At 45.7% G+C, this 23,147-nt stretch overlaps 2 protein-coding genes and 1 long non-coding RNA gene across 5 annotated transcripts in view; 2 read left to right on the top strand and 1 right to left on the bottom strand.

Moving 5' to 3' along the window:
• Positions 1 to 10,709, top strand: part of ZDHHC18 (zDHHC palmitoyltransferase 18) — a 35,415-nt gene extending 24,706 nt beyond the window's left edge. The window contains exons 8-10 of one of the 3 annotated variants that reach the window (XM_082231846.1): positions 1,978 to 2,077; positions 5,692 to 5,787; positions 9,051 to 10,709. In XM_082231846.1, the coding sequence (XP_082087972.1) occupies positions 1,978 to 2,077; positions 5,692 to 5,733 (142 nt within the window). In that variant the 3' untranslated portion in view covers positions 5,734 to 5,787; positions 9,051 to 10,709. Of the gene's footprint in view, positions 1 to 1,977; positions 3,653 to 5,691; positions 5,788 to 9,050 lie in introns of those variants that run through there. The other 2 variants (XM_082231845.1, XM_082231847.1) reach the window with 2 other exon arrangements.
• Positions 2,849 to 21,368, bottom strand: LOC309537375. Its single transcript, XR_014221841.1, has 3 exons — positions 21,060 to 21,368; positions 9,892 to 10,008; positions 2,849 to 3,194 (listed from the first exon to the last, which is right to left on the bottom strand). It is a non-coding gene; the product is annotated as an uncharacterized lncRNA (long non-coding RNA).
• Positions 19,483 to 21,058, top strand: SFN (stratifin). The gene has a single exon (XM_082232085.1). The coding sequence runs from the start codon at positions 19,578 to 19,580 to the stop codon at positions 20,316 to 20,318; it is 741 nt and encodes a 246-aa protein (XP_082088211.1). The 5' UTR covers positions 19,483 to 19,577; the 3' UTR covers positions 20,319 to 21,058.
• Positions 21,369 to 23,147: the final 1,779 nt, after the last annotated feature.

The raw sequence follows: 23,147 nt of genomic DNA, 5'->3' as shown, positions 1-23,147 counted from the left end.
CTCGCCAACCTTAAACCATGGTTTGTTGTTGGTTTACTGGTTTACTTGTTAGGATGAAACAAACAATGATCCTGGGTTCAGATGCAACACTAAACTGTCCCTTCATGGTTTGTTTACTTGCTCATGCCAGGAGAGGAGTGAAGCAGGACCGATTAAGTTGCATGCACGATACGATTTGTTAAGCCAAGAACCTTTGCTTACCATTATGTGCACACATGTCTGTTGAAACAACACAGAAACACATGCTCCTGTGCAAAACATAGACTTGGAAAGAAGGAGGAAATTAAAAGAGATGGCGGTGGGGAGGGCTTGGGGGGCGAGACTTAAACTAAAGGCAAGCAAGAAATTAAATGTTGAATGATGCAGAGCTCACCTGATATATTTTTGCACTTGAGGCTGGAAATTCAAGTTCATCCCCTTTCTCTCTCCTCTCTCTGCCCCTTAATATCACACACAAATTGCCTCCTTCAGGCAGCTTTTCCACTCAGCCTCATGGCAGGCCCAGCCCTGGAAAGATGTCAGATCTGTAGTGGTCTGAATTGCAAGTGCTATTATGAGCATTTGACAATTGCTGCTGTGAGAAATCTCCACTGAGTAACATTCTTGTCTGTCTAGCACACAGTTCTTCTGTATTTACAGATCCAAGTTTAATCTACCTGGTGCCTCGCTGATAATCCTAATTTAGCAATCTTCATGTAGTCACAAGGGGGCAGAATTGGACAAAGTGAAGTACAATTATATCACTAGCATGTGGTATTTATGAGATGACTCCTTGAAGGAATTCATGAAAACATAGACAGGAGGACAAGTTGTCAGCAAAAGGTTTTCCATGTACAGGATTTGAGAAGGATGATTTGGGCAGGACCTTTTGTTTCTGTTAAGTGGTTTCTATGGTATCCTGAGAAAAACTGGACATCTATGTGAGCTATAACTTTTCCACCGGGCGTTCGGCTTCCAAAGAATGTTCGAAAACCAGAACAATTCTGGTTTTCGTTTGTTCGGGAGCCAGAACATTCAGCTCCCAAGGCCTTTGGGAGCCAAGGTTCCACTGTAGTTGAAGAGCTCTTTCAGTTCAGCTTATTTTTTTACAGTTACTTTTTGTGCCACTTTTATTTTGGATTTCTCAGCTCATGTCTTCAATATATAGCACGTCCACATTGTTCCCTCTCTGAAACTACAATGGGCAATGAGCTGCTCTCATCATATGGGAGTCTGGTCTTTACAAAACTTACTCAGAATTTAGCCATGATTTAACAGTACTTCCAGTAGACAGAACTCCGTACCATCCAAACCACTTGCAAGAGACACACTAAGTGTTTGATGGGCCTTGGACTCTTCACTAATCCCTTCCTGGATGGAGGAATTTATCTGCTTCAGGCCTTCTTGAAGGGAAAATTCAAGGTTTTTCTTTATGAACATTCACCTAAATTTTTGACCACATGCCTTTGTATTCCTTTTTAAACATATTTATCGTTGTTTCAAAAACCAGGAAGAGAAGACGCAAGTAAATATAATAAAGAAGCATACTTTTCACCATCCATAATGCAAATCTTGATCTCCCCACCCAAGGGGACAACTTTGAAAGGAACCACTCACCTCTCAATTATCTGACAACATAATGACATCACATTTGGCACATGAGGAGGAGAGAGTGACCAACAGGACTGAACTTATGCACTAGCTGATGCACAAAGAGTTCCCTCCTCCTTTATGTAGAGCTTGGGGACATGAGAGTGTTCCCTGCAAGGAACTCAGACATGCACTTGAACCAAGTGGGATTTAGGTTCTCTACCCTTGCACTAATGCATAAATGATGCCCCTGATTTCATGTTTGTGATCCAAATGCAGATTGGAATTCCCACCTTATCCACAAACATGCATTGACAAGGTGAAAAAGTGCTGCTGCTGCTCATTTGGTTTAGCATTGATTACCAGACTGGCCTCCCTGTTACTTGTTTTTCTTTTTCCCCACTCCAGCCTAATAGACAGAAGAGGATTTATCCAGGCAGATGCTGGGACCCCATCCACTCCTAAGAGTGAAATACCTTCCTTTGGAACGAAATCCGATGCCAGCATGGTATGAGCCAACCCTTAAGCAGTCCTATGCCTATGCCTACCTCCAGCCGGTGCCTCTCCTCCATTTTACCATTTCCTGGGCCCAGGAAGGACAGCCTTGTAGGGCGGAGCCTCCAAAGTTCCTACTTAAAGCACATCCCATCGCCTTGTGCATTGATTTTTATTTGGTTTCATTTTTATACAGTGGAACTTAAATTGAACACTGCGGACTGCTGCAGTTAAGCCTCTAGACAGGGCCGTCTTTTCACAGGGGGGAAAAGAGTACTGGAGCCGCTTAGAGCAGAGAGTGCCTCTGGTTGGGAAATGCCAGCTTCTTGAAAGCCATTCATTCTCAGAGGGTCTTCTACAGGGGTTGGTTGAAAAGGATGTAGTAACGTGCATGGAGTTAGTACAATGAAGCAGGGGGAAACCAAGGTATCATCCCTGAAGCTATACTCCGGGTTATTTTTGAACTTGCTTCTTGGGTAAGGTGGACCGCTCTGCATAAGGGATCCCACCACAAAAGATAATTGGTGCTGCCCTAAGTTGTAAGGCAGAGAGCTGTATACAGCACTCCATGCCCTAGCAGCAAGTGGTGCTTGCTGATCTGGTTTGCCTGGCTCCCACCGATGGGAATGAAGGGGGTGCAAGCAGTTGAAGATCCCTAAGAAAGATCCTGAGCAGATCTACTTGATCAGCAGACAATGATTTCTCACTTTGGGAACTGACCAGGAGTTGTCCTTGTTCGTTTCAATTGCATGATTGCTGTGACAAGAGGATAAACACAGCCCAGTGAGGTTCTTTGTTTAATGGTTAGGAAAAAAATGAAGCAAGCCAATCTGAGATTCTTAAGTGATGTGAATAGAGATGAGACATAATTCATTGATGTGCATATGGGTGAGAGAGCTATGGTGGGGGTAGGGGTAAGGAAATCCGTACACCTGTTGACCAAAGGCTATTTTCAAAGAGGAATTTGGAGGGATATCTTCCTGCGTACACTGTCCAAAAATAAGCTTGTTTCCTGTAGGAAGTTGAGGCCATTCACTTCAATTCTTAACTAGTGACATAAAGACCAATATAACATGTTTCTTCTTACTGAAGATCCTCTTGCAGTGCCTCCCATCTTGTTCTGCTGAGTCCTTATGCATATAGGAAGGTTAAAATATGTTAGATACTTGAAATGTGTTTATTAAAAGCTGCTGGATATTTTTGCACATATTTTGTAGGTTTTTCTAAGGGTTTTTAAAAAAGTGACTTTTTACTATACATAAACCTGTGTCACAGGTTCTTGGAACCATGTTAGATATATAATTATTATTACAATGTTGAAATTTTTGTATCAAGTAATTTACATACACAAAGATCTCTAAGCCATTATTTCCTAGACTTCACCAGTCCATAGGAAAAGATGGGGAGCCCATAGCACACATTACGGCTAACTAGATTCTCCTTTCTTATCCCTATAGACCTGCAGAAACTAGGGTTTGTGGAAAACATGGTAGGATCTCTGGGCTCAAAGGGACAATTAAAGGGACATGAGCATGCCTTTCCCTGCCTTGCATCTACAGAGAATCAGGAAAGGACAAACATTGCATTTTTTAAAAAATAAAAATTTGCATAATTGAAGTCACCTTGTAGGAATTTGTGCTAATAGCTAGTGACTGAGTTAGCAGTTGGATAGTGAATAAGTCAGATCTTTCCTTCCAACGTCATTCATGCTGTTCAGGGCCATGTGTTACATCCATCAGCACTTTTGAGTAGCACCACCCCATTCAGCAGAATGTCCTTGAGAGCGATCAGTTACAACAAACAAGCACCTGGCAGACTTCACCCACTGGCCACGTAGAGGATTCTTGTAAGGGTTTCTCAGACGGGCAGCAAATTACCCAGCCCTGTAAAGAGGTATGTGTTTTGTGAAGAGGAGTAGCCAACTGTGTGTCCTCGAGATGTTTTTGTACTAAAGCTCCTATCATCCCTAACCAGTCTGGGGCTGATAGGAGTTGGACCTAGAGGTTCCTTATCCCACAAGTTCCTTAACTCTGTTCTATGCTTCCCTTGCTTTTCTTATTATTTTTGATTGTTCAGACAGCATAGTCCCATTCTAATGTGTTTGCCTGACAAATCAGGAGAGTTACAATGAGAAAGCAAGAAGCTCATATAATCACGTTCCTTTCTAAAACTTGGGTTTGCACTTAAGACAAGCTCAGGTACATACTGGACCAGGGCCATACTGGAACATTCTGCTGGTGTCTAAAGACTTCCACACCATTTCCCATTCAATCGGGTGTGTGTCTGGACTACATGATAGACACCCATCTCTATAATAGGGCTGCTTGACCAGTATATTTATTCTGATAGGTATAATTTGGCTTATTCATAGTACAGATCTGAAGGGTTTCGTAACTGATCGGCCTCTTGGAGAACCTCTGAGTATGATTTATTCCCTCAGGAGGTATGGCAGGTCTTGCAATTCTCTTCTGCTAAATATAGGACCCCAAGATACTATGGGTTTCCTAGCTAGTCCTCATCCTGACATCTGGATGCTATTGCAAAGGCTATTCCAAGTGTTGTGCTGGCTGATGCACGGGACAAGCGCTTGAACTCATGTGCCACTTAGGCAAGTGCCAAATCCGTTAATATTAACAGTCATGAACCTTGATGTTGAAGGCAGCAGTGCCCCCCAGTTGTGCCCTGCATCATGCCAGAGATGTTGTCAGCCTGTGCTGTTCCCATCGCAGCCACATTAACAGTCTCATCTGTGAAGGGTGCATTTCCAAAGGATAGCCTTGCCAGCAAAGCAGTTTTGGTTGGCCAATGGAGCCCCAAATGTTTTTGGAACTACCTGCTGAAAAGATAGCAGCTTTGCTTTCCAAGAGTTGATCTTATTTGGAAACACACTCATTTCTTGTACAACATTTCAGGAACAGAATCAGAAGTGCAGGAGGGAGAGAAGATTCCTGGCTTCCATAAGCCAGGCACACTAATCATTGTTTGTCCTAGATTGCCCACTTATTTACAGAAGGGTGGCCTCATTCAGTTATCAGGGAAGGATCCTGTTCTTGTTGAGGGAGAGCTCATGCCATCCTCCAACACCATCATATTTGTAAAGCTCAGGTGGGGAGGGAGGGGACAAGGACTTGTAGCAGTGTTACGTCTGTGTGGGGAGTTTCTTTTGTTATTTGCTTTTGTAATAAAAAAATTATTTTTAAAAAGCTAATTGCTTTGGATTTTGTGTTTGCATTTCCTTAATGCTAGATTTAAGAAGCTCAAGCTCCTTCCTATGCAAGAAGCTGAGCTTGGGCAAATCACTGGAGGAAGAACACCTGCTGGTTAAGATGGATGCCTGGATGCTGACACTAGAACCCAGCAGGCATAAAAGCAACTACTAAGGGCTCTCATTGTGGTTGAGGATATACATGGGGGGTGGGGATCTGTGTACTGTTAATTGCAGTGATTTAGTAGTGTAGAGTTTCAAAGTAGCCATAACTTAACCTGGCCAATCCCCGCACAAAGCACGTTATGCTACTGATGGAGGGTGCCCATGCTCTTTCTTTCTCTCTTCCCCTTTCCCTCCCCCAATTCTACTTCCCCAAACCTGAGACTGCCACGGTGCATAATCTCTGGTGTCTTCTCTAGGAGGATGCCTGCCAGGACTTTGCCATATCTTGCACTGCCTGATGGGATAACCCCATCCCACAGGATGGGTTAGCACTGCTCTCTGAAGGTTAGCTGGTAAGAACACATTGGTTTTTCCCCCCTCGCCCTCATCTGGTGAATCATCTCATTGTTGCCGCATGAATTGCTTCAAGCCTGGAGCCCATCTATCCCTCCAGTCTGTGTGGCTGTTCTCATTTTGTTGTGTGCCCTACAACCCATCCCACCAATAGCTTAAGCCACGTGAAGATCTGTGAGGCCTGTGTGACAGCAAGGTAGCCTTGAGGGATAGGTTAGGAGAACCTTGAGCAAATGAGATAGATGTTCATGGTACCTTCTACTCTCACCTCCCACGGCAGGACTCCCTGTGGCACCAAAACCATCATTACACATGTGGAAGTTTTCCAGGCAATCTTTTCAATGTGATGGGAACATGTTTTCACACACAATCTGTTTCTTGCCATGTATGGGCTACTGCCAGATGCCTGGCTTACCCCAGTGGATTTTGAGACTACACAGAAAGCAGGAAATGTCTTCACAAGCTTTTTTGGCAGGTCTTTACACTTCTGTATGATAGCTTGGAGGACTAAAAATGAAAAATACCTCCCATGTACTAGCTACTATCATGAAGTAGTCAAAAACTAGGCAGAAATCTCTTGTTTGTGTAAATCAAGTTATAAATTAAGGTAGGATTGTGGTTGAGCCTAACAGATGTCATGATTATGCCATGCAGTTATTTCCCAAAAGCTGGGACCAGGGAGATGCTTAAGCCAGACCCGGGGGTGGGGCCCAAGTCCCAATACTGCCAACTCCTTATTGCAACTAGTAGCAGATTATTATTTTTATAGTAGGTTATCAGCTCAAAAAAATTTGGGGGGCAGAACAAGGGATGATGTCCAGGATCATCAGCCTGCCCCTACCTTGTTTTCATAAAGGATCTTTTTGTTCATGGCAGGTTAAGGTGGGGACAGGGTAGAAAATATCACCACTTAGCATTTATATATAACTTTTTATATAGTATGTGAAGAGCTTCACATTATCTCTGTTTTTCTTATGACTATCCTGTATGATCAGTCTTCTCCCTATATTTCAGGTGGGACAGAGGCTGTGTGTGGGTGGTTTGCCTAATAGACCCACTCTCACATTCGAGGTGACAATTGAACCAAGGACTTCTTGGTTTACAGCCCAGTCTCTTAACCATTACCCCAGCTGGTGTGCAGGGTAGCCACCCAAATTTTTAGTGAAAAGCCAGAATCTAATCTGCTATCTTGGCTCTGCTCTTTTAATGGCTGTTGCCCCCACCCTCTCTGGTGCTCTCATTTTGTTGCCATCTCACGTCCTCCAAAATGAGGCTTAACCGTATCACATCTGTCTGTGCCCTGCTGGTAAGTAATTATGAGGATGCTTTGTTTGACAACAGTGTTGAATAAGGTGTGCAGGTGTTCCAGAACTCTGCTTCTCATTTGATTCAAAAGAGTATATTGATGTATGGAAGTTCATTGTCTTAACTTTTGGAAGTTCTGAATGCTTATATTACAGATAGATGGCCTGAGGTCTTGAGATGGACTAAATTTATGGATGTCCTGGAATAAGAGATATCTAGCAGCATTATCACTCACAAACAGTCTCATATTTTAATGTCTGTTTGCCTGGCTTGAATTAGTGCTGTTGCCCAGCCTCTAGGTTTATTTGTTGTGACTGTTCCATGGCAAAAATAGTCATAGCTTCCCAAAGTCTTTGATTTATATTAGGGATGGGCAGGGAGAGGGGTCTGACTCTTGAGACTCTTACCAAACCACACCACCCCTCGCCAGGAGTGCTTTGCACCCTTCCTTAAGTGTCTTTGCCTTGAACTCTTATAATACTTTTTCACTTGCCTGGATGAAGGATAGTGTGTGTGACGTGTTTGGAAACAAGCCTGCTGTACAAAGGTAAAATTAACATTCATTGCTCCTTCTGGCCCTGCTCATTGCTGTCATTTGCCCCTCAAGCTTGCCTAGGGCTGAAAAACAGGTTCCCCACCCCTAGTTTATATGCTACCCTTTGTGAAGAAATGCATGTTAACCACCCACTTGCCCACCTCACTTTCTCCTGTCTCCCATCAGCAAAAACAAATCTGGAGAACCTTCCTTATATCTTGCTCTCTCTTCATCTTGCCTTCCCCACTCCCCATCACTCACACGGAAGGGAGAAAGCTGTTGCTGCCCACTTGTCCTTGGCAAGAGCAAAAGGAGCAGCAGCTGGGGCAATGAGGGTTCTGCTAGCCGATAAAGCGAACTGCTTATTTTGGACTTGCCGCGACAGTTCTCTCCTTGCTGGAGTGCTGGGCAGAGCAGAAGAAGACTGAGCACTTGGGTTGAGCTGTCCAGCCACCTGCCTGCATTCACTGCTAGGGAAAGGGTGGGAGGTGAATTCCAAGTAGAACCCATCCCAGGCAAACTGCAACTTGCTTCCATCTGTTCCTCCGCAGCCTGAGCGCTCAGCAACCCAGCAAAGCCTCTCTTCACACCAGGGGCAGCCAACGTGGTGCCCACCAACAGCTGTTGGACTGCAGCTCCCATCACCCCTAAACATTAACCATGCTGGTGGCAGGTTGGAATCCAACAACTTCTGCAGCTTCACACTGGCTATTTCCTACTTAATGACTGTTGCTGCATTTACAGTATTGTATGATGGGGGCAGTGTGAAATGAAGTTCCTAACCATCCTGCTGAAAGTGGGCCGTGTATGTGTCTGAATGGAAGAGTCCATCAAACGGTCCTTTACCACACTATTTCTAGTGCTGAGATGCACCATGAACTTTGGGACACTTCTCTCTTCTGATGTGGCAGCAGAAGCTGTAGCTAAAACAGATGCCAAGGGAAGTGAATTAAGTGACTTGGGAGGCAACCTGACACACTTGGCTTCTGCCTGTATTTTGCTATCCAGACATTATGAGGTCTTTCCTTGCCTGTCCTGTCCTTTTCTTACACTTGCATGCCCACATGAAACACTAATCAGAAACCCTTTTTTGTTTTTGTTTTGTTTTGTAATTACACTTAACTAATCAGGATCACTTTGAAATCCCTTTCTTTGGTAGTCTGAAATACCGAATGCCTCCTTTTCCTGACATTTCTCACCTGGGCATTCATAAAGTCATCCTTACCAGAATGGCACTTGTTCCACATTTACCCAAACTGCACTAATTTCCCAGGATCTTCCCCCTTCCTCCTCTTTAGCTTGCCTGAAGGCACACCTACTCCTGTGAACATCCTTTTTTCTATCTCTGGTGTTTCCTTTTACTAATCCTATCTCTTTCTCTCTCTTTTTTCCCCCCTTCCTGCACTGCTTGGGAACATCCAGTGTGTCCGGGGCACAAAAGAGATTTTGAGGACCCTCTGCGCCTCGTGGCAAAACCCAAGGCGACCCCAAGAGGCTCTGTCAAATATCTGAAAGTACAGCCATTGCCACCACCTGTGCCTCTCTACCCTCCAGGGCTATCTATTTATTTATATTTAATATATCGCTGCATCTCTTCCCGTTTCACAGCAAGGATAGGGAGATGCCACATGCACAAGGAAAAAGCTACTCCAAACCCTCAGGCAGAGGTTGCTCCTGCTGTCTGTAGGGTTCGAAGCTTAAAGCCATACATGCCACCTGCTGTGAGTGCAATAACGGGAGTTCCTATTTTTTTGTGGGTGGGGGGAATGGACTCTAGCATCTAAGCACATAAAGACCAGGGAGAGGTTTTATCTAGTCTTGCTCTGCAGAAAAGATGTCTCAAGGCTCCAGAGATTGTAGGAGATAATTGTGTTACTTTTCTAGTCAATTGAAGGCACCCACCTCTTCTCTCTCCCCTCCACCCCGATCTGCTTGTAATGTCAAGAACTGATGTGGTGTCTTTAGCTGCAGCAGAGCAGGGCCCATTAAGCTGTGTTTGCACTAGCTGTTTAATGTGCTCCCACTTGATGCAGTTGGTCAAAACTTGCATCTGTTTGAATGCGATATGGTGCATTAGAACTGTGAACCAATACCCAGGGCTCTGTGTGTCTGTGTGTGATGTGATGTGGTTCCACAGGAGCATTAAAAACAATTTTGTTTTAATGTGGTAATGGATGCAGAATTCCTGTTCCTGAGAATCATATGCTTTTTTTCTTTAAAAAGGGCAAGTTCTAAACCTTAATTGTTACAAAGATATGCTTACTATGTGTAGGTGCTGTTTCTGCCGAAATTTCAAAGCCAGAAGGGTAGCAGACTTGGATTTCCAATGACTCAAGGTGGAGATTCGGTTCTCTACATCACCCTTCACTCCTTCCCATCACTGGCGAAAAAACAGAAATATGCAAATTTGTTAAATGATTATGTAAATAAGTCAACTAGCATAATTTATACACTGCGGAATTTAGCTTTTCATGATATAGAACTTTCTTTTCTTCTACCTTCTTAAGCACAGAGTGGCACACAGCCCTGCTATATAGGATGCTGTGCCTAACTCCTGTCTTGGGCTGCCCCATGAGGATGAGCGCAGCCAGGTCACCCCTGCTGACATGCACAAATGTAGCTGATACAGCCTGCAAAGCAGGATTTTGCATAGGCTGTGGATTAGAAAAACCCACATCTAAGCTGCTTGTTCAAACTTTTGAGTGTTGGGGGAAGGTGCACACTCCTTGGGTGTAGTCAGATAGGAATTTGTACCTTCCGGCATTTTAACTTGCTAATAAGCTCACTTGTTTTTAGGATTCCTTTAGATCTATTCCCTCTCTTTCATCCTCCACACCAAAAATAAATAAATATACCATTAACAGTATTTTGTAGTGCTTATCTAACAGTTCCTGTACAGAATTCTGCCTTGCCTCACCTTTTGCAGGTAGGTGAGGGCCAAGGAGCAGGGAGGTTGTCAGGTGGCTCTAGACAGAGAGCAAAACCAAACCCTTTCAGTCCCTTAAGTGTAGTTGTGTAGGGTTTGAAATTCAGTTATGCCTTTCACTTTTGTAACAATAAAATTTCTCCTATCTTACTCCATGACTGTCTGGTTTTTGCCTTTTAATTGATGGAAACATCTTCTTTGCAGGGCTGCCCATTTTTCTTTGCTGCCTACTATTGTTGCAGTGCAGTACTGTATACACCTAACTCTGCCTGTGATCTTGCAATCTCATGGTGTGACATGGTGGACTGTGTTGCAAACAACAAACTCTTTAGACTTAAATCTGCAAAGGCTAGATGGATAAAAATAGCTGGTACGAGGCAGCTTTGTATGATATTCTCTCTCTCTCTCTCTCTCTCTCTCTCTCTCTCTCTCACACACACACACACACACACACACACACACACACACTTTGCATTGTGTACCACAGAGCTGGGGAACTTGTGTCCCTCCATCTGTTGCCTGTCTCCAGCTCCCATCATCCCTGCTCGTTGGCCAGGCTGGCTGGTGCTGATGGGGGCTAGAGTCTAGCAACATCTGCAGGCTCACAGGTTCCTCGCCCCTACTCTACAATGTAGAGAGGCTCCTGCACAAATGAGAAAACGTGGTACAGGAACTGACAACTGTGGTGGATTTTTACACTACATAGAGCATTTTTATAGTACTGTACAAGCAAGACAATGTCACTCCATACTTATCAAGTCAGAAGTGTTTCTCAGACTCTAGGACAAAGACTAATGTCAGTTCTTGTAATGTATGGCTGGATAATCAAGAACAATGAATGGAACCCGGATCTCCCTCTTTCATTGTTATTTAAATGTTGAACCAAGATAATCAGTACTTAGGTGTTAAAGAAGACTGCTGCTCTGGGTTGCATCTGCTCTCTACGTACTCAGACAGCCTACTTTACCTTTTTATTTTGCAGCATTTATGTTGCTGTATGTGCAAAAATATAAATTGGCTGCGGGGAGCTGAAATCTGGTAAGGATACTGGAAAGTCTGACAACCATCCTGTGTCAAGCTTTCTATGTTCAGAACCCCCTTCTCTATATATTTTTGTTCTGACATTTTTTATTTTTAACATGCAGAGTTCTGGCACCCTTTGTGCTGTAGCCTTGTTTTTTTCTTGGTGCAGAGTAAATAAATAAAATAATAATAATAATAATAATAATAATAATAATAATAATAATACCCCACTCATCTGGCTAGGTTTCCCGAGCCACTCTGGGCAGCTTCCAACAAAATATTTAAAATACATTAGAACATCAGTCATTAAAAACTTCCCTAAACAGGGCTGCCTTCAGGTGTCTTCTAAAAGATCGTTGTGTATTTCCTTGATATCTGGTGGGAGGGCGGGCGCCACTACCGAGAAGGCCCCCGGTGCTGGACCTCACTGCCCAGGCTGAACAATGGGAGTGGAGACACTCCTAAATACAGCCCTGGCACAAGGTTGGAAAGTAGACAGCATGGGCACTTCTCTTTCATGATGGCAGCATGCTCTATACTGTTTGGAACACAGGCACAAAGACCCGCCCAGATGTCTGACATTCCAGCCTGTCATAGTAAGTTTGAGCCTTTCCTTTCTAGCAGGGCTTCCCAAGCTGTGGTCTACAGCATGGCTGTGAAGAGTTCAAATTGCAATACAGTGAAATACAACATATGAAATAAAAGCAGCAAGAAAAATACAATTAAAACAGTAACATGCTGCACCTGTGCTCGGCATTTGCTAAAGTGGTTCACTCAGCAATTATCGAGAACTGGAGTCCATGGGGAGGTGGGGGGGCAGGGAGGAAGGAAGTGTGGGAACATTCATATATCTAGTTATTTACAGCATAAAGTAAAAGTTGCTTACGGTTTAAAATATGACTCAGAGGTGGCTGGAGTGGCAAGGACAGTGGAGGGATGTTTGTGGGCCAGAAATCTTGTGCATATTTCAAACTTTGGGTTGCCTGAGGTTAAGCATGTGTTTCATAGGGCAGGTGGGTTTTGAAGCGATAATAGGCACCAGCCAGAGCCCAGTTGGTAGCATTTATCTCAACCCTAGGGCAGCCTTTCAGGCCTCTAATTGGAAGAACACCAAGCACTCGCTCTCACACACAATAATTGCCAGTTAAGTCACTGCTGTCATCACACTGTGTGTGTGGAAGGAGACGAAAAGGCTCTAGGTTACTCCTCTGCCTTAGGAAGTCACTGTCCATGGAGGTTCAAATCTCTCATCTACTATCTGTTAAAGCACCCCCCCCCCCCAAATAATCATGGTAACTATAGTTTATGCATGACAGCTACAATTCCCAGCATCCTTAACAAACGACAGTTTTTCTTTTTTGCGGGGAGATATGTGCTTTTTAAAGTATGGCAACCCTAGGATATTGACTTAGCTTACAGCAGGAATGGGTAGCCTCTTGCACTCCAGATATAGCTGAATTACAATTCTCCACCATCCTTGAGCGTTGCCCATGCAGCCTGGGACTGGTAAGAGTTGGAGTTTAATAACATCTGGAGGGGTGTGAGCTCCTCACAGAGGCTCCCCTTAGAGGCTTTGGATGCTCAAAAGCACTTTACACATGCTAAGTATTGTTCCCTGATGTGGACTGCTATTAGCCCTGAGAAGATGGAACCGCTTTACACAGAGGTAATATACCTGCTGGGGTTCCTCCCCCATTTATTTATTTTTTTACATCCTGCTTTTAGGCTTTCTGGAAGCAGCAGGTTGACCATTGCTGGGAATGTGAGCAATAGCCATCTTGTATGAGCTGAAAATGCTTCTTGGTGGCTTAGTCATGACATCAGTATGCTGACCAGCGGCAGGCAAACCCCTTAGATTCAGAGCTGACTCAAGAATCATGAACTTTCTTGGCGAGTGATTAGAAAACACTCATCTGTTTCCCAAGAGTTCTTGCCTGGCTTGCAATGGCGCATTTGCACTGATGGTACCAGCCGCATGCTCATTATATTGTGTTCTCTCCTGGGAATTGTATTCCAGCACCCCCAATGCCAGAAAACTGCTTGGAAATTCAGCCTCCCAAACCAACATAGCCACAGACATTGGGGGCATTGCTAATGCCAGCAGAAGCACTGTGTTTGTCATGAAAAAGTGCCACACAAGCATATAATTGTGTCCTGCGATTCTGCAATCTGATACAAGACACTCCCTTAAGAACCTGCAGGAATGTGAGGAGGTTGCAAGTGTAGCTCAAGAACCACCTTAGTGCAGAATCTGATAGCAGACGCCCACAAGGTTATTTTGTTTTCCGGTGCTATTGCTTTTTATAACATTTCTATTACCACCCTTCCTGTAAAAGGCTGTGTACAATCAAGCAATGAAAACACAGGGACCCTTGATAAGAAACGCAGCCCCTCCAAGTCCTAATAGCTTTGCTAGCTTGAGGAAATAATTCACCGTTTGCGAAGAGTTTTAATTTATTTGGATTGGAATCTTGGGGAAATACCCTGTCCCTAAAACAGGCCAACTTCCTTGCACAACCAATTAGCAATATATGGATCTGAGTCAGACCCATCATCTATATGGGCTGACAGCAGCTTTCTAGTTTTTCAGGCAGTGTTCCCTCCCCCCCCCCACGCCCCTTCATCACTTGCTGCTTTTTCAACTGAAGAGGGTCAGAAATTGAACCTGGGGCCTTTTGCATATAAATCAGGTGGTTTTGGCATATAGCATATAGCACTCTTCAAATACTTGGTATGCTGTCATACTGAAAAAAAGGACAAAGACTTGTTCCCTGCTGCCACAGAGGACAGGCCTAGATCAACTTACTGGGAGGGCAGGTTTCAACTGAACATGAGGAGAAAGCTCTTGGCCGAGCGGTTTGCCAGTGGAACCAATACCTGGGAGCGGGTGGGCTCTGCCTTGCGGAGATATGCAACCAGCCACCTGCAGAGCTGTACCTAGAGGTTGGCAAGACTGCCCCCCCAAAACACCCCAGAAACCTGTCTCCAGCTATCTGTGAAAGACTGTGAGCTTAGATAAGAGCTGGGAGCTGAGTGGTAAGAGCAGGCATAGGCAAACTCGGCCCTCCAGATGTTTTGGGACTACAACTCCCATCATCCCTAGCTAACAGGACCAGTGGTCAGGGATGATGGGAATTATAGTCTCAAAACATCTGGAGGGCCAAGTTTGCCTATGCCTGGGTAAGAGAAATGGCAAGACAGTATGATGGTAGACAGCTGGAGACTATGGGGTGTATGACGTATATGTGTGTGGCGACGCAATGCCGCCATCACAGCGAGATCAAACACAGGAGAAGCTTGCTTCAAGTACTTGGGTCGCATAAAATGTAGCAATTTCTAGTGCAGCTATTGCAGTAAGGTGATTTTTTTGTGGGGGGGGGAGCGCCGATACAGCTCCTTGCCAAGGGCACAAGGGACCCTAGGTTTGCCTCTGGCCATCAGTAAAAGGCTGCTCTAGCTCTGGATCCCCTGCTTTGAGCAAAGGTTGGACCAAATGATTCACAAGGCCTTCTCCTTCCAGTGCTCTGAAAGTGGACACCCCTCCTACAGTGCTGGTTGGTGCCCATTGTGATTGCTGGGGCTGAATATGGGGAGCCCAAACAGTAGGTGGCACCAGAGCCAATAAGAGGCAGAGCCACCTAATTCTGGTTTTGTCCCCATCCTCCCAGCTGAGTTCTGCTAGAGCAAAATGAGGCTGGGGAGGAGGACACCCCCTAGGCTTGCACAAAGTCAGGCACGTGGGCTGGCTGAGACTAGAATGGAAGTTGGTGGGGCTAATGGACCCAATTCCACTATCCTGCTACAAGGCCCTTGAAGCTGCCTGGGTGTGTTCCGGGGCTCCTGACCCATTTTCCTCCCTCACCTTAGGAATCTCCCTGCACCACCCAGTCGCTTGAGTTGAAAAGAAAAGTGCGGTCTGTGTCACCATGCTAAGATGCTACGAGGGAGTTTTGCTCAGACCACATAACGTAGATCAGCAATGAGTCACCCCTGGTGGAACAATTCACCTTCTCAAGCTGGAGCAACTGAGCTATCAGCCGCACCCATCCTCTCCTCATGCTAGCCTGGGATGTATCACCCTAGGCTCAAAAAACACTCAGCAGTGCAAGGAATTTGTCATGCAGTTGGGCTTTCTCCCATCTGCCTTTTTGGCAGTGTCAGAAGAAAGGAGAAGTCTTTTGGCAAGTGGCAACAGGTTGAGTTCTGAGAGTGAAACTTTTTCTGTACTTTCGTGGAGACAAAGGTGGAGCACGGTAAAGAAAAGACGAGAATGTATGGGTAATGTTTGTTGGAGTCTCTTTGTAGCTATATAGAAGGTCCCAGGTTCATTCCTCAGCATCCCCAAGCAGGTCTGTGAAAGACTCCTGTATGAAATCTTGGAGAGATGCTGCCAGTTAGTGTAGATCAGTCAACATGGTGTCCTCCATATGTTGCTGGACTATAAGTCCCAGCATTCCTAGCCATTGGCTATACTGGCTAGTGCTAATGGGAGTTGGAGTCCATCAGCATCTGGAGGGCACCACATTGGCTACCCCTGCTGACTATATCTTACTTTATGTAGCCAGTTGGTGTATATGGAGCTAGACTCTGTATATGGCTGAATCCTGTGCAATGCTGTACAACATAGGCACCAACTCCTTAGGGCTGATGTGTCTTCAGCCCCCTCCATATTGTTTAGCAGGGGGATCAGCCCCACTCCCAATATCAAGGGGGCAGAGGAGGCTGAGCGCTGAGCCAAATGTGGTGCAGCATCAGTGGCAGGCCACATTTGTGGTGGGGAAGAGAATGTGCTTTAAATACACAGTGGTATCTCGGAAGTGTAACGGAATCCGTTCTGGAAGTCCATTCGACTTCCAAAATGTTCAGAAACTAAGGCACAGCTTCTGATTGGCTGCAGAAAGCTCACGCAGCCAATCGGGAGCCGTGGAAGCCTCATCAGACGTTTGGGTTCCAAAGAACATTCGCAAACAGGAACACTCACTTCTGGGTTTGTGGCGTTCGGGAGGCAAAACGTTTGACTCACAGGTCATTCACAATCTAGGGTACGACTGTATGGTGTATATGCAGCCTTAGTGATCTGAGTACGGCCTCTCTCAAAATGCAGTGAGCCAGTTACAGTGGAACTTCGGTTCTTGAACATAATCTGTTCCAAAAGACCGTTTGAATTCCAAAATGTTTGAAAACCGAAGTGCAAAGGGCTGTCTGCAAATTCAACTGAGAAAATTGAAAAACACATAGCGGATGCTGTTTGACTTCCAAGGCGTGTTTGAAAACAGAAGCATTTACTTCCAGTTTTTCAGCGTTTGGGTTCTGAAATGTTAGTCAACAGAGACATACGAGAACCGAGGTACCACTGTATTCTGCTGCATTTGAGGGTCCCTCCTGGTGAGTTGGGCCCTGGACCTCAGTCCCAAAGTCCTTCCCTGACAGCACCTGCAGTTGCTACCAGTCAGAGTAGACAGTACTGGGCTAGATGAACCAATAATTTGATTAACTACAAGCAGCTTCCTAAGATAGGTGTGTGAGATCCTTGGCCTGTGATGATTTGTTGTGGCTGATTCACATATGCCGATCATCACATGAGGTTGCAATCACCGAGTGTGAACATGTGTGAACAGATGCCACATCCGTACCTCTCCAAAGAGGAGTCCACTCCTCCCTGTCAAACTGTAAAGTGACTGTTAGGTGTGGCAGGTGCTTCTTGGAGATATCACAGAAAAAGAAAACGACTCCAGCCAACAAGCTTGACACCTTTGAGCTAAAGCGTGATGTCTTTAGGTGATTATCTGTATTATTGTCTTCCTATTAGCTGCAAGTCACTGGGCTAAGGAGATTTGTGTTCTATCACATGCAGAGTTCCTTGAACTTGGATCTCTACGTAAACTTGAACAGCTGCGTTAAAACCAGAACAGTTAGGAGGCTGGGCTATTAGGGCAAATGGGACAGTGCCCCACCAACCTCAGTCTGCCAATAAGCTTCCAGTGTCTTAGTCCTGTGCTGCCAGCCATGGCAGAGCTCAGCAGAAGAAGAAGCCAGCCAGCCAAGTCTCAGGGGGGTACTTGCCTGGAGACAGAGTTTGCATACAAGGTCCAGTCCTAAGGTCAGGAGTATCTTAGTTCACGTAGTCAAACAATCCAGGGGTCAAGAAAGCCAAGGGTCCAAGGTCACAAGAAGCAGCAAGGTCAGGCCAGGAACGACGAAGGTTGTTTCCTGCAACTGACTAAGGCTGGAAACCCTGCTTAAGGAAGCTGGAGCCTGCTGGTTCTCATCAGGAGCAAGAAGGCTGATCAGCAGCAGGTGGAGTCACTTCCCCTTTGGCTCCTTCAGGCTGCTGCTCAGCAGGTGAAGCTGACTCCTGGCCCATGACATCGAGTGAGTTTCTTCCAAAGAGCCTGGAGAAGTGGGGTGAGCATAGCCATATTTGACTATCTGCACATTCTTGCAGGTGGCAGTGGGATCTGTGTCTAGTGGGAATATGCCATTTTGAGTTACAGGCAACTTATCATTTACGCAGGGGTTACATTCCAAGCCACCGTGCATTTAAGTGAAATTGCATATATTTGAAACACCATTGAAAAAGCCTGCAAACACCCTGTTCAGCCCCAACCCTGTCCCTTTCTGTGACGTTTTGGGGTCACGTCCGTGTTCGACATGGCCACACACAGTTTGCACACACATATTGAACACACATAAATTGCTCCAGATAGCCAAGTATCGTCCGCCCATGACTTGTCTCAAAGAATCCTGGGAACTCTAGTTTGTTATGGATGTTGGGAATTGCATCTCTGTAAGAGGTAAAATGTAGTTCCCATGGTTCTTTGGGTGGAACAGTGTACTTTAAATGTATGGTGTGTAGGCAGCCTAAGGCACCTTCCAATGGTCTTATGTTCCTAAATGGTAAAGCTGTTCCTGGTTAGTTTGTAGGTGGCTTATTTCCCCCCACATATTTGAATACTGCTCTTTTCCCACAACCCCCCCCCCACATATGTCAAACTTATGTGTCAGGAAGAAGGCCAGGTTTAATGCGTTCTGTGTGCGGGAGGGTGGGATTCCTTTTGTTTAATGGCAGAGTATCCAAACATGCACCCCATCTCCTCTGCTGTGGTACATTTCAGGGAAAGCTTTATTTGTTAAAATAATTTACTATATATACTGCTCTCTAATTTAAAATGGCTCATGCAGCCATAAAATCACAATAAAAATCCAGTTTAAAAGATCAATAAAACAACAACAGTATATCAGCCACAGTAACCGCTGTGGTCCTGTTCCATTGATCATATAAACTGGTCCCATGTTTGGAAGGGAGGCAATTTCACATAGTCAGTACTGGGTGTGTAGATGCCACACATTTAAAGCACACACAACAACAACAATAATTCTGGGAACTGTAGTTTACCCCTCACAGGTCTAGGATTCCCAGCACACTTGGAAAAACTACAGTTCCCATTATTTTTTGGGAGGATGAATGTGATTAGATAAATAGTACTGTAGGCATACTGAAATCCCCTGGAAAATACTGGCTAGAGAATTATGGGGATGGACAGGGGTTAAGATTGGGACTTGTGGGTCAGGTTAGGTTTTTGTGCACTGCCCCCTGGAGGGGAAGAGACGCTCTTTTATTTGAGCTCATGCTCTGTGGCCCATTTTTGTCCATGATGCCTGTCAGGAGGACAAGCGACCTCTTGCCTAAGAGGTCTCAGGGTCTCTCTGTCTGTCTCTCTCTCTCAGTCTGCATCCCTGGGCAGGTGAGCATTCATTCACCGTCTTGCTCAAAGAGTGAATCACTGCCACTTTCCTTTTAAGGAGAGGCTGCAGGAAAGGAAGTGGGGGAAGGGCAGCTCATTGAGCGCTTCTTCACCACGCCTTGTTCTTGCTCCAGGCTGAGACGCCAAAGCCAAAAGCCGATCCCGGCAGCTGAACTCAGCAGAGACTCTTGAGGGCTCTTCGAGTAGCTGCCTGATCTCTCTCCTTGCCCAGCACTCCCTTCCGTTGCCCCCACGATGGCCAGGAACCACCAGGTGCAGAAAGCCAAGCTGGCTGAGCAGGCCGAGCGCTATGAGGACATGGCCGACTTCATGAAGGCAGTGGTGGAGGACGGAGCTGAACTCTCGAACGAGGAGCGCAACCTCCTCTCCGTCGCCTACAAGAACGTGGTCGGCTGCCAGAGGTCTGCCTGGAGGGTCATCTCCAGCATCGAGCACAAGACCGAGGAAGGCGACGACAAATCCCAGCTGGTCAACGAATACCGGGAGAAGATTGAGAAGGAGCTGAAGGATGTCTGCAACGTTGTCCTGGGGCTGCTGGACAAGCACCTCATCAAGAAAGCCAGTGACCCAGAGAGCAAAGTCTTCTACCTGAAGATGAAAGGTGACTATTTCCGCTACTTGGCCGAGGTGGCCACTGGGGATGACCGCAAGCAGATCATCGACAATGCACGGAAAGCTTACCAAGAGGCAATGGACATCAGCAAGAAGGAGATGCAGCCCACTAACCCTATCCGGCTGGGCCTCGCCCTCAACTTTTCGGTCTTCCACTATGAGATCGCCAATGCCCCAGAAGAGGCCATCAAGCTAGCCAAAACCACCTTTGACGAGGCCATGGGCGACCTCCACACGCTCAGCGAAGACTCCTACAAAGACAGCACCCTCATCATGCAGCTTCTCAGGGACAACCTCACATTATGGACCGCAGAGTGCTCAGGAGAAGAAGGGGGAGAGGCTGGTGAAGAGCCAAAGAACTGAACTTTGCAGACTGCAGAACGACGGTAACTCATTGTCTCCCCTGCAACCTCACTGTCTCTCTCCCACCCGTCCCACTTTCCCAACCCATCCTATTTTTATAAGATTCATTTTCTCCAGCTCCTGGGAGCTCCAGCTGGATTTTTATAGCAAAAGGGGACTGATCCATGCGCAAATGGGACTTCAGCATTTACCTAACTCTCGTGTGGCAGCTTTTTGGAGGGGCATCGCTATTTCCTGGCCTCTGTACTTCCTGGTATGTGACCTCTTCCTGCAACCCAGAGCTCCTTGCTTTGTATTAACTCTTGTATCTATCTGGTCAGCACCTGGTTAACACAAGAGTCTTCCTGACCTGTTATGGAGGACAGAGATATCTGAATGTATATGTGTGTATACATATTTAGTGTTTAACTGTGGAAGAATGAATTTTTTTGTTTTGTTTTGCGTGGTAAAGTTGCCAAAGTAGCAGCTGAACAGAATTAAGCAAGAGTTGTCACCTTTGCTTCTCACGGCCCCCTTTTTAAAAAAATTAATCTGCTGGGTTTTCTCACTCAGGGCATCCTGTTGTAAGAAGATGGAGGTGATGGGCCTTTTCAAGGGTAGCGGGGGGCAGGCAGGATGGGGGGGAACTCTTCTGAGCGGGTTAAGAATAGCAATCTCAAGAGGGCCTCTTGTTATCATGGTGTTACTGAGGTGGTTCGCTACAATCTTCTTCCCCAATAAAAAGTTCACTTTCACACCTACCTTTTGTAGTTCTGGTCTTCACTTTCTTTCTCCCCGCACCCCAGACCCCCTGGGCAGTAGGAGGGGGAATGGGGTGGCACCCAGAGGGTTCCCCAACCCTTCTTGCTGGCATGCTGTGGGACGGGGAGAGGAGATCCGGGAAATGCGCAAGCCTAAGCAAAGCGTGCGGAAGACAGGTTGATGCACGTCAAGGCAGCTTTTCTGCTCCTCTGAAATCTGAGGCGCTCCCGCAAGCTTCGGGGGAGGCGGGAGGAAAGGTTACGCCTGAAGGCAGAGCGGTGCAACCTGAAGATGAGGTTGGGCCTTATCTGGGAAAGAAAGAGGCCAGGGTGGAGTTGCAGAACCACCCTGGGGAGAGGCAGCCAGGGACAGGAATGGCTTTGATCTGGGCAGAAAAGGGAGGCTGCTGTTGCTTACCTACCCAGGAGAAGAGTGTGCCCTTGCTTCTCACTACCTGCTGCAAATGTTTCTCCCTAGCTCAGGTGACAGAGGAGACAGAGCTAATCCCACCAATGGGATACCTCCCACCCCGCACACTACAAAAAACTGCTTCAGACTTTGGACATTCAGGGAAACATTCTGCTTGACTCATGTGCCAAGGACTCCCATTGCCATACAGAAAATTGGTGAGGAGGGCGCATGCCTTAGGGCAGGGCCATGGCTCAGTGGTACAGAGCATGTGTGTTGTGCACAGAAGGTCCTGGGTTCAATACTTGGCATTCCCAGGTCAGGCTGGGAGGGAGATTTTGTCTGAATTTATGAATCCAATGCTAGTCCAGACAAAGTAGACCCATTGATGTTAATGGACCTAAGTTACAGATGTATTGATTTCTGTGAGTTTAGGTAGGACTAGTATTGGTGACAACCCAGAGTTTCCGGTGCAGGGCACACACTGGCCTAACCAATTGGCTCCTCACAAAAATGAGAATGGGACCAATAGTTTAACCAATATCCTTATGGGCTGAAAGTGTGGCTGGCCAACTGCAATTCCACTTGCAGCTTTCAGCAGAAGAGGAATAATTTTGTAGAATTTATGAGTAGGGATGGGGAAGAAACACAATCCAATTCACATTTAAAAGCAAGCTTACCTAATTTATACTTTCCGAAACAATGTGTGAACCAAAACACAGCCATCCTTTTAAATTCGTGCTTCTGCAAATTTTGCTGTGGCAAGTTATATTTGCAAAAATACATTATATTTGGAGAAAATGCTTTGTATAAATGTGCATACAGTATTAGGTACCAAATTTGCACTAAAATGTTGACAATTTTTCACGAGGGCTTAAAAAAACCAACCACTGCAAATTGATGTGTATAAGTAGGGAATTGAACTAACGACTGGAAAAATGAGAAACTAAACGACACCAAAGTTGAGATATCCACACATTCCTCCTTATCTGCTATTAGCACTCACAAAGGAATCCTTGATAACCCACCCACCCCACCCCCAAATCCCACCATGATTCCCTGGAACACAATTTGAAAATCAACGTTTGATAATAAATTAAGCCAAACCTTCCACTTTATTTCTGGAAGAAAGGGTTTATTAAACTGCATTGCCTCTATCACAGGGCGGATGAGCAAACCTCTTGTTCTCAAATCTCAAAAGTGATTTTTCTAGTTTTCACGGAACCTGACAATGTGTTGCCAGTTTCTACTTCCAGTGAAACTGGAGAGGGTGCGGCTCAGACTGCAAGCAGCCAGCAGCTGGGGCTGTCTCCTGTGGCATTTCAGTAGCTTAATGCTTTTCCCAGGACCTTGAGAGCTGCTGCAGTGCCACTGATTCCTGTAGCATGGCTTGAGAAGCTTGATCTCCAGGCATGACCAGGAAAGACTCTTCTCTGAAACTCTAGGGCAGAGCTAGCCAATGCAGTGCCCTCCAGATGTTGCTGGACAGCAACTCACATCATCCTTGACTTGGCCATGCTAGCTGGGGCTAATGGGCGTTGGAATCCAACCATGTGAAGGGCACCACATTGGCTCTTCCTGCTTTGGAAATTTGCTGCCTGTCAGTGTAGACAATACTGAGCCAAATGGCCCAATGGTCTTGGCTCACTATAAAGCAGTTTCTTACGCAGAGATTTGGCA

The sequence above is a fragment of the Podarcis vaucheri genome (genome assembly GCF_965113315.1).
Source record: "Podarcis vaucheri genome assembly, chromosome: 7".
Lineage (NCBI taxonomy): Eukaryota > Metazoa > Chordata > Lepidosauria > Squamata > Lacertidae > Podarcis > Podarcis vaucheri.
Note: the sequence above shows the minus strand (reverse complement) of the source record. Positions and strands in the feature narration are given on the sequence as shown.

Coding starts and splice junctions, on each gene's coding strand:
- SFN (XM_082232085.1), top strand. CDS start 19,578: ATGGCCAGGAACCACCAGGTGCAGAAAGCCAAGCTGGCTGAGCAGGCC.